Below are 12,024 nucleotides of genomic sequence, written 5' to 3'. Positions count from 1 at the left end.
GGGAAAAGTGCATTGAATCCAATAGATAGGATTTAGTAACAAAATTGTCAATGCTCCTCCCTTTCCTGGGCCAGATTTTCAACTAAAAGTAAAGCTATGGTAATGTATCCCTACCAAAATCTTGTCCCATAAATCTGGCCCTCAAGTAGGCATATATCCAGATTATTATTCTTCTAAATTCAACCACCTGCCATAATTCAGAAGAGACCCACAGGTTCATTAAGATATAGCAGTACTCCAAGCTAACGTAACATGGCCTCTTCTACAATACCTTGTCCTCCACAACGCAAGATACATATTTCTAAACATGCAGGTGCTAGGCATGCTCTAACGAGCCTCTCATTAAGGATAAGTCAATGGCAATTCCTACATTTAAGCCCTTTTTCATAGACTTGTTCCAAACACAGCTATCTAAAAATTTTAGAAAACTTACCTAGACTTTAAAAAAAGGCCACTTAAATTAAAGCCAAGGTCAGCTGCAACTAGGTGAGATTCAAGCATAGTTTTCAAAATTATCTTCCACCAGTGACAGGGAACTACTAGGAACCTACTACTGCCCTTTACCCGGTTTTACTATCTTCATATCATTCATGAGGGTAAGCACACATTAGTAAAGAGGGTTTATATTCATAGCAAAGTATCTGACAGCCAAAGATGTTCCTCCTAGTTAGGCCTATTCTAAGTCTGTTATCCTACATGACTGCATCCATGTTGCATGTTTTAGGAAACCTAAAAATCAGTTGTGTTACAGAGCCATGCAAGTCTTTTCTTTGTGACCCCACTGGTGAAAAACATCCTTCTGCTGCTATATGGAGGTCCTTAGCCAGGCTAGTGTCATCTTCAGCAAATGAGCCCCTCCAATTTCACACCAACTCTCTATTCAGCCAGAGTGAGTCCTCAAATCAAAGGACAACACACCCACGACAGAATGGGCCACACATTATCAACATTGTAATCACTGCTCACTCTCATGTACGTGCTAATTAACAAGCCTGAAACAAAACACCTTGTATAGAATGGACAAGACTTGCTCCTGGCAGGCTTAGAGGGGCTGCAGGACTTCCATGTAAGAAAATAGACTTAATGAAGCTCTGAAGAGCTGACCCAAGAGCCCACAGCCTGTTGGCTCTATGAAGGCAGCACCCGGAGGGGCATAAAAGACATCATTACTCCCTGGTCGCTGGTTGCTTTAGAGTCATAACAAAAAAAAAAAAAAAATTCTTGATCTTAAAAATTTGGGAGCAATTAACAGTGTTTCTATACACAAATGTAAAAGGTGGCCACACAAATCGATATGGAAAAGCTTACTAGGTAAGGAGGCAAAAGGCAGTCAAACTGGGGAAAACAAACAAACAAACAAACAAAAAACCCCCCCAAAAAGATGAATGCAAGATCAGTGCCCGCTCTGTTCAGACTCAAAAGACCGTTATCAGATCTGCAACTTTCCTGGCCAGGTTCTAGAAATTATTTGTCCCTTGTACAATGAGAGGATTCTACATAATTGTTATACAGGGTCCCAAAAGGTGTCACACCAGAACCTCCACAAGCAGATCATCATCCTAATCCTCAAGTGGAGGGAAACGCCGTCCTTTTCGTATGGAAAAAATAAGAGCCAACCTTTGAGAGCCACCACACAGCAATGAAGAAATGCATACAACTTGTTCTGTGCATACCGAACGAGCCGCAGGGAACTTGTCCAGCAGAAGGTTCAGTCTACGGCCTCAGACCCTGCAGGCCTCTCTGTCATCTTATTAGTCATTTTATTTGCCAGAAGTGAGAATTTTTATAGATACCAGTTAAAAGTACAGTAGCTGCATACGTGAGCTCAGTGATAGAGACTAAGAGGCATCCAAGCGTGACTAGTTTTAAGGTGAACTGAAAAACATTTTACTCACTGAATCCTGAGGTCAAGTAAGCATTGTGGCTGACAGCCTAACGAATAGTTAAGCACTTTCGGGCGCTGCATCGTGCTCAAATTTAGGGTCTCACAGAGCTCTCTTGAAATAAGAGGACCATGTTGTTCAGATTTATTTTTTTCTTGCAAGCAGGAAAGTTGTTTAGTTTTGATTTAAAACTGTAGCTAATTTAAGGGGTGGAATACCTTTCCATACTCTAATTTATTCTTTTCAATATAAATGAATTCACCTGCTTACTGTAAACTTCACATGCGATTTAGGTTTAGAATCAGTTCTAATTATCTCCTTATTCAACAAGAATTCAAGACACTTTCCATAGCTCTAGAATATAAGCATCTTAAAGGCTCACAAACTCCTATTAAACACATGCCAAAACCCATTAAACTTACCCAACCCTCTGGAAAGGTTAATGTCATTAAAATATGATCTGATCCAATTTATCAATTTCAATGGACAACCAGTAGCCATACAATCTCTCAGGACTGGTTCATAAAACAAGTATGAAGCATATGCTATGCTCCTTCTTGGCATCAGAAACTAAAATTCTGCCTTCTGACCCACCCAAAAAGCTTGTTGTCATTTCACCAAGTTAGCAGTACCATTACTCTATGAATTCTTCAAAATATAATTGTTTCCACAGCAATGATAATGATAGGAATTAAAAAAGAAGTCTTTATCAAGCTAAAGTTTTTCTTGGGAGAGATTTTCCACTACAAATATTACATGTAATGAAGACACACATTGTTGTTTTAATTTTCCTTTTCCAGCATTAATTCCCTTCAGACGGTGATCATTACAACAGGCAGTATCACAAATTAATATTTCAGCTAGAAGTGATAGCTAGCCCTTATGGAGTCCTATTTTCTAAAGAACAGTTCTAGTGAATCCTGAAGAACAGCGGGAACATAGCGCTCAGTTGGCTTCCACACCTTGCTATTAATGTAAATGGGGCTGCAAACCAATTAGAAACTTGGCCATATATTTACTGACATAATTAGTTCCGTATACGATTTCAAAGCTTTGCACCTGCATCAGCTTAATTGGACTCTGCTACACTTGAAATAAATAACTGAGCTGAATCTTCTCTTTTCAAGTCATATTACATAGGAACTTAAAAATTTCTTTGGCATCAGCACCAGTGTAAAGCCATGATTCAGTGCAACACAAGAAGATAGTGTTTGTTTTGGCACCAAGTATTCTTTACACCATACATACCAGCAATCTGAGACAGCATTACAATTCAATCTGTTATAAAGGCGCTTAAATCGAAAGGTTAGGTTAAAAAAAAAAAATATTCAAGTGCTTAACATTATGCACCTCTTGCTAGTTAAATAACGCTGGCTTCTACTGCGCTTCCACCCTCAAATCCACATTTCAAACATCTGTTTAGCCAAAAGATTCTCTTCTAGGGCCAAGCCCAGAAGGAAGCATCTCCCTTTCCCACATCTTTAGCTGAGAAGCAACAATACCTCCCCTTTCTGAATACATTTCTTAAATTCCCAAGCCTTTCTGGTGCTCAAGGCACACCAGCCTTTCAGTGAGAGACAGGCATTTCTGAAAATTTTACCATTTCAGATCTCTGCTACTGCAAAAACATTATTGTCATTCCTTCAAATTGAAACTAACAGATATGACACCCTTCTCCAGACTTTTTTTTGCAGCAATCAAGGTACAGCAGTTGAAATATCCTTACCTAGGCTGATTTTCCTGCGACAGATTCTCCCCTCTCTGGTAACCATTGTCTGCCACCTGGGTTGTGGACCGCTTAACAATCTGCTTGAGTTCTTGTTCTAAACGATCCTGGATGGCTTTCACTGTTTCAGGGATTTTTTTCAGCTTGGCCAACCCTTTGATGAGTATGCCCATGAAGACAGTGCTGTTCTCCTCTGGATCCAGTTCCATATCTTCTTTAATTTCCAGAAGGCTTGTTTCTCGCACTGGAATAGATTTTAAAAGGATAATCCAAGATTTAAACTATTAAAACCAACACTTAGTACCATGTAGAAGCAGCACATTAACTCCTTTGCCTTCACAGAACTCCCATCACTTTGAGCAACCAAGGAATAAACAAGGAAACCAGCAACACTCAGATTTTGGGGGGAAACAGTGGATATTTGTTTGCTTGGGGGGTTCCCAATACATAAACACAACAGCCTGTGCACTTGATTGATTTAGAAACAGAGATCACGGTATAAGTTACGTATTAGTTAGGGAACAGAGCAAGTCTGGTGCAATCAAGATATCTGTAAATGAGAAGGAATTATATCACTACAAATCCCCCGAATGTGTTTCAAGGAGCTAAAAGCCCTAAATTTCTAACCTAGCTGTTTTTCTTTGCTATATTTTTCACAAGAGAGGAATTTTCATTATCAACACTATCAAGCTTAACAGACTTCTGATGAATTTGGCGAAGTTTACACTGCCAAAGTGAATGATTGTTTGATGTTATCCTATTCTGCTTTATTACATCTGTCAAGGGGCTGATGAAGTTACTCAAATCTTTTAGCAAAGCTTCTAGAAAAGAAAAGCTAAAAGAATTAAAGAGGATATTGTAGATACAGTCCTCCTGAAGTCACAGGGATTGCACAGGGAGAAATTCTGTTGCTAAGTGACAAGGAAGAGAAAGGCAAGAGGTACTACGCTTGTTTCAAGTATGCTCATTAATCAGCATTTCTTAATTTACATATAACACCCAGCAACAACAAAAGGATGTCTCTGTTAAAGACTGGGTGAAACATTTAATAAATATATTCAAACACTTATGTGAAGTAACTGTCTTCAAGGCAAACTCAACTAAAGCATCTTGGAAGGTCTACAGTCATGTGGCTTGTCAACAGCCGGAGTGGCAGTACATGGACAAACAGCACTAAAGTACCCGGCTGAAGCTGTGCCATCCACCATATCATACCCTTGCACAGAAATTAAAACCTAACGGCTGTTTCATCTTACTGGTACTTAACTCTGATAAGGGCTGTTGGATGACAGATGACTCCTGTGGTTTCTACTGCTCAACAGATTTTTTTACTTAAATCAAAACTTATCCAAGAACCTGAATAAATGTCAAAAGATCCACCAGAAGGATTTAAATGACATGGCAGAAGTGAAAAATGGCATGTCACAAGTAGCATGCAGCCCTGTAGCTGTCTAAAGCTATGACACTCTGAACAGAAGAGCATCAGCACTGCGTAAGTTAGCACAAGATCAAGAAAACAATGTCCCAAAGAGCCCGTAAGGTGCCACTTCATAAATAGCATCACGATAAACAGATAACACTTATTTCAGTGTCAGCTTACACCAACCTCCACAACAGAGATTGTTTCTTTCCGTCAGTGTAATCCCAAACACGGCACCGCTAGCTCAAGCCAAACTCATCGTTCACGCGCTCCTGCATTTCAGCCTAGAGCACCAGCAACACTACCAGGTCAGAGCAAGGTGAGAATGGATCCTGTGAGGTCATCACATGTCACAATGGAGAATGACATCAGGCTTTAGGTAATCAACATTAGGGGGGTCAAATAGTGGTTTTTTTACTCTCTCTCTCTCTCACACCTTTTTTTCAAATTAAAGTCTATTTAAACTTGTAGTTTGGGCAAGTTATGGGGTTGGCTTAGACAAACACCTAGAAACACCTGGAATGCATTAATTTAAGAAAAAAAAAAAGCAAGGATAATATAGGAGATACTTCAAACACACATAAGCAATAATACCAATTAGAAGCTAACAACCAGATGCACACATATTTCTGCTCAAAGCTCTCATCTATTGCACACCTTTCAACCCACGAGGCTGCAAAGCACTTTGTCCTCTGCGTACATGGTCTACCCACTCTGTTAATGCTACTTGTTATTCTCAGAAAAACACAGCATGCCAGGCACAAACACAGAAAATGAGCTCTTTGGAACAAGAGCTGTGGAAAAGACAACACTGGAAATGCTAGAGGAAGAAAGGTTTTAACTTATTGTTTAAAAAAACCCCAAGTATCTTGTTGCTCCAAGTTTAATGCAAAGATTTCACAGCCTAAACAACCTTTTAGAGGAGAGGTCCCCATCATTACGCTGCAGCCCCTTTGTAAGCAGGCTGTAAATTATTCTTAATATTACACAATGAAAACCCAAGAGGGAGGAAATACTGCTGTATCCAAATGTGAGGACAGCATTTAAGGGGACTAAAGGCAGCAATCTTGCTGAGAACTCTGCCAGCACACGAAGACGAATGCTCTTCCATTTTCAAAAGAGCAAACCAATTTTGAACACCCTCAAACAGCCAGGACATTGATTTACATCTCTTACAAACAACAGCAAAGTGAATAGTTCAATATCTAGTAGCAACAAACTGGTATATAAGTTTTGTTAGATCTGGTCTTTTGATAAAACAGTAGGGACCGTGTTTCCTGCACATTCTGCCTATTAAACAGGTATCCTGGGTAGCTTTGGGGGCCCATTTATCTGTAAGATCTGACAAGACCCCAACCCCGGGTAACTGAAGATGTCCTTTTCCTGCGTCTTCCCCACTTCAAACATCCTCTTCTGCCATTTAATGCTATCAAAGGCTTATTTGACCACAAAGCTTTGGCCCAGGAATGAGCCCCTCCTGTCCCCCACCTCTTCGAAAAAGGTATCAAAGTCGACAGGCATTTATAAAGAAGTTCACCTTTAAAATTGCAATCCCACATGCTATTCTGTGGGCAGAGGAGCTCCACGGGTGAAGGAAGATGTCCCTACAGATCAGCTCTCAGAAGTGAAAGCTTCCCCTGTATTTACTCTTAAACCGAGAATATGAATAATTTTGTTACTCATTTGTATCAAGACAAAAGCAGAAGACTGTCAGAACTGATTCCTAGCTTTCTACATTCACCGGTAGAAACACACGTCCCTTTAAAGAGGAAAGATCATCGTTCATGCCATAAGCACTTGCTTTATGTAGAGAAGCCATGAAAAATTAGTTTATCCTATGGATGTTTGCAATGATTATTTTTATAAATGGTTCTAAATTGTGGGTCTGCTATTTAGATTTGATTTGATTAACCTCTTCTCTGTGATTCATCAAAGAAAATAGAAGGAAAAAAAGTCCTATTTTAATTAAAAACAGCTTCGCTATAGTAAACATAATACGGGTAGAAAACACCAAAGAACTCCTCCACAGGATTTCTTCAGTAATACCAAGTGGTAAATTTCCTCCCCCTCCTTGAGTGTGTAACAAATGAAATGTGACCTCAGCAAATAAATGTTTTAAGATTTAAGTTATTACAGTTGTCCTTCTCCAACATAATGAAGCCTTAAAACTTCAATTTGTAGTTTTATGCTAAAAAAACAGCTTCAACATACTGCTTTGTTGTCCCATCTCAGCTATCAACTCTTGTACATAGCACCATGCAAACCAATATAAATACTAGATAGCATGAAGCCTGGTCGAGGCTTTTCCAGATCAGTTTGACACATAACTTGAAATGTTTTTTAGCTAAACTGACCTCTTTGGAAACCTAACTTTCAGGACCACTTCATGATTTCAAGTGGTTTTCACGGTTTAATTCCATTCAAAGATGACACCAAATCACAGAATCACACAAAATGGTTGAAGTTGGAAGGGAGCTCTGGAGGTCATCTGGTCCAACCTCCCTGCCCAAGCAGGGCCACCCAGAGCCAGTGGCCCAGGACTGTGTCCAGATGGCTTTTGAATATCTCCAAGGACAGAGATACCATAACCTCCCTGGGCAACCTGTGCCAGTGCTCGGTCACCCTCACAGTAAAAAAACCCAAATGTTTCCTGTTGTTCAGAGGGAACCTCTGTTTCAGTTTGTGCCCGTTGCTTTTGGTCCTGGCACTGGGCACCACTGAACAGAGCCTGCCTCTGTCCTCTTTGCACTCTCCCTTCAGGTATTTATACACATTAAGATCCCCCTTGAACCTTCTCTTCTCCAGGCCGAGCAGTCCCTGCTCTCTCTGCCTTTCCTCCTAGGACAGATGCCCCAGCCCCTTAATCATCTTCATGACCCTTTGCTGGACTTTCTCCAGTATGTCCATATCTCTTTTGTACTGAGGAGCCCAGCACTGGAGCCAGTACTCCAGGTGTGGCCTCACCAGTGCCGAGTACAGGGGAAAGATCACCTCCCTCGACCTGCTGGCAATACTTTGTCTAATGCAGCCCAAGATATCCCCAGGCTTCTTTGTCGCAAGGGTACTGTGCTGGCTGCTCATGTTCAACCTCGTGTCCACAAGGACCCCCATGTCCTTTTCTGCCAAGCTGCTTTCCAGCTCAATGATCCCAAACGTGTCCCAGTGCCTGGAGTTGTTCCTCTCCAGAGGCAGGACTTTGCAATTCCTCTGGTTGAACTTCATGAGGTTCCTGTCAGTCCATTTCTCCAGCCTGTCCAGGTCCATCTGGATGGCAGCATGACCATCTGGGCATATCAGCCACTCCTCCCAGTTTGGTGTCATCTGCAAGCTTGCTGAGGGTACACTCTGCTTCATCATCCAGATCAGTAATGAAGATGTTGAACAGGACTGAACCCAGTAGGACCCCCAGGTGTACCCTGGGATACGCTGCTAGTTACCGGCCTCCAACTGGACTTTGTGCCGCTGATCAACGCCCTCTGTGCCCAGCCATTCAGTCAGTTTTCAATCCACCTCACTGTCTGCTCATCCAGCCTGTACATCAACCGTTTCTCTACTGGGATCTTATGGAAGACAGTGTCAAAGGCCTTACTGAAGAGCAGGTGGACAATATTCACTGCTCTCCCTCCATCTACCAGGCCAGTCATTTCATCGTAGAAGTTTATAAAGTTGGTCAAGCATGAATTCCCCTTGGTGAAGCCATGCTGACTACTCCTGATGATTTTCTTGTTCTAATGATCTCTGACAACCACTTATGAAGAAGAACATTTAAATATGGTTTCTCAAAAGCATCCCAAGACAACATCCTAAAGGAGTGATGACTTTGCCACATTCTCTAATGAAATATGCAGCCATTTTCAAAAATTTTTTAATCACTGAAGTGGTGCATCTGAAAATGCACAAATCCTTGTTTAAGCAGTCAAAAATCTACCCTCACTTTAAACCACTAGAAAGTTGAATCATGTGCATCATTGATTCATCACCTCCATAGTTACAAAGGTGGAAACTTCCCTGACGGCTCCCTGGTTTGACAATTTCCTATAAAAACATCTGTTCCAACTGCTGATACCTTCATTTAGAATCACAGGTTCATAGAATCATTAAGGTTGGAAGAGACCTCTAAGATCGAGTCCAACCGTCAACCCAACACCACCATGCCCACTAAACCATGTCCCTCAGTGCCTCATCTACACGTCTTTTAAATACCTCCAGGGATGGTGACTCAACCCCTTCCCTGGGCAGCCTGTTCCAATGCACATTTGTACAGTTCTGCCATTTCACAAGAAAGAAACCTGCCGCAGGAGGCATTTTAATAGCTCCAGCCTGATCCCCAGAAAAGCTGATGTTGATAACTCATTTAAGCAAAGCAGCTAAAGAAAAGACTCTTGGGTCTTGTTTTTCATTCCAATGAATGGTCAAAATTTGCTTCTACTTATTACAGAAGATTTCATTAGCTGTGTGCTTTTATGGGCAGCTAGTAAAATTTAACGTTCTATTTTCCATGATTTATGTCCTTTCTGATTATACCCTTTCTGCCTTCAATCCTTCTAGTGAAAAGGATGCAAGTTCATAGTGCCCCAAAGGCATAATTTAAGATTTGAAGAAACGTCATATGCTAATTTCTGGTGCTGAATCCTTGTTCTGACCCATGCATGGAGACAATGAGCAATAAATGGACAGTTACTTTAGAAATGGGTCCTTTAAAAATTTGGGTCATTTTCTTCTCTGCCTTACTACCAAGCCCAGAAGAAAATGGGTCTCAGAGATCAATAACCTCATAGGCTCAAGGCAAATCTCCTCTTTCTAAAGCTGTTCACACAGTTCCATCTGTAGTTTTAAGGGTGTTAGTCTTTCAAAAACAGAGGCATTTTAATTTGACAAGGCCACTCTTTCAAATCCATTGTAACAACATTTCGTTCTGAGAAAACTGTATGAAGCAACTCTGTAAGCCACGTTCAAAATCCTAATACACAAAGCATGAAAACTGAGTCTCCAAATAAAAAAAATAAGTGCACGGTAGTCAAATATCTTATGTTGGGACCATGTATAAAAACAACTAATGAAATTATACAGACGAGTGACTAAGCATTACCCTTCTGGCCTTCAACATAAGGATCTAAAAAGTTTCCTCAATTTTCTCTTCCCTTCCCCAAACTCACACACAGATTACACACATCAGTGCTTAGCCATCAAGTCAGAACACGAACCATTACTGAGGATCAGTGAGAAAAATCATGGTCCTGCAAAAACAGACACACAAAAAGTTACTTCATAGACTTTCACGTTTATTGTGTAGTTGCAAACCCTTCTTAAACTGCAGGAACAGACTTCCTCTTAAACATTCTAGGCACAAAAATTTACCCTGAGATAAAAACAAACTCTGCTTTTTGTGCAGCACTGCAATGATAGCGGGAGAGATCAGACTCGCCGCTGGATTCCCACCACTTTCCGATCAAGTCCTCAGTTGGATTTGTACAAATGCAAAATGGCTAAAACAGGAAAACTCTGGTTTAGTGAGGGGATCATTTAGTTTTTAGTACAAATGATACAGAAAAATCACCCAGCTGGTGTCAGATCCTCAGGTGAGGTTAATAGGAAAAAAATATCTTTTATGTATTTGTTGAGCGTGTTTGAAGTGGAAGCAACTGTGACAACAAACAGAGAATGCCATAATGGCATTTTTAGAGGCACCTTTAAAGTTGGACCCAAAAGCTCTGGCTCCTGCAGGTATTTTGCAGGGCCAAGCTCACAGGTCTCCACGTTTTCACCTACACAGAAGTACTTACGTTCTTGAAGAAACAGAGCCAGGAGCAGTAACTAGACTTGACCTTAGAAGCCACCATACTGCTTGAATCTACAAGTTACATTTTTCTCTTAGAGCTGAGAAGTATGTGTCATTGAAGTATATTATCTGTTCAGCATAAAATTTACATATGCCATCAATAACAATACTCATTGTCACCACCTCAGCTCATCTTTGTCGGATTTCTAAAAAGCATTCTGGGGAATTTTTCAGGAAAGGGTGCTCTTGGGTTTGCTATGTACTGGATAAGCATGTTTTATAGTTCCAGGAAGAGCCTGGCAATGCAGGAACCTTCATAAATACTCTTCGGAGTACAAAAAGTTCAAGCAGAGAAATAATTTAAAAGTGAATTTATGTCTCTGAACTGGCACGAAGGGAAAACGTTACTGGTAAACTGATGTATCTACAATCTTCAGGTGAACATTACTGAAGGTTTTGTTTATTTTAAGTGCAGCAGGAACAGCTTTAATTTCCTTATAAAGATTCTGCAGCACAAGGTAACATCTCCTTTGGGAAGTGAATGCAGAAAGGACTCAGAATTTTGGCATCTTTGCTGAGATGGGTTGAACAAGTCAGTGCTTTATAGTGACATGCATTAATATGCACAGCCACTTTGTTTCATCAATAAAAAGCCAAAGAATGATTAAAGGCAGAAACAGCTTTTGTTATGCATACACATAAATTTTAAATTCTCTGGTAGTTCCGCAGTCCTGGAAAAGGCTACTTTTAAATAAAATTATGTGGAAAAAATATACATAAGTACATTGTGCACTTGAAGCAAAACCATATGCATTCTTTATGCTGATCAAATGTTTTCTATTATAATCTACATCTTTCCCAGTCTGAGGGACACTTGCCCAGCACTTCACTGAATAATACAGAGTGTAACGAGGAGCCAGGTAAGACATTTTGAGGGTGGTGAAGCACCGGCACAGGTTGCCCAGAGAGGTGGTGGATGCCCCATCCCTGGAAACATTCCAGGTCAGGTTGGACGGGGCTCTGAGCAACCTGATTTGCTTGAAGATGTCCCTGCCCAGGGCAAGGGGTTGGACTAGATGGCCTTTAGAGGTCCCTTCCAACCCAAACTATCCTATGATTCTATGATTTTATGGTGCACTGGGCACGAAGAGCAAGAACAGATCTGCAGAAATGTGAATTTTTAAGGCAGATTCTCAACTGACCTATACTGATTTAC

General features: G+C 40.7%; 1 protein-coding gene across 1 annotated transcript in view; it reads right to left on the bottom strand.

The window, feature by feature from the left end:
• Positions 1–12,024, bottom strand: part of EXOC4 (exocyst complex component 4) — a 473,947-nt gene that overhangs the window by 361,279 nt on the left and 100,644 nt on the right. Inside the window, exon 8 of the mRNA XM_009328697.1 lies at positions 3,610–3,853. Coding sequence (XP_009326972.1) covers positions 3,610–3,853 — 244 coding nt within the window. The remainder of the gene's footprint in view (positions 1–3,609; positions 3,854–12,024) is intronic.

This window comes from Pygoscelis adeliae, unplaced genomic scaffold, assembly GCF_000699105.1.
Source record: "Pygoscelis adeliae isolate BGI_AS28 unplaced genomic scaffold, ASM69910v1 Scaffold207, whole genome shotgun sequence".
In the NCBI taxonomy this organism is placed as follows: Eukaryota; Metazoa; Chordata; class Aves; order Sphenisciformes; family Spheniscidae; genus Pygoscelis; species Pygoscelis adeliae.
Note: the sequence above shows the minus strand (reverse complement) of the source record. Positions and strands in the feature narration are given on the sequence as shown.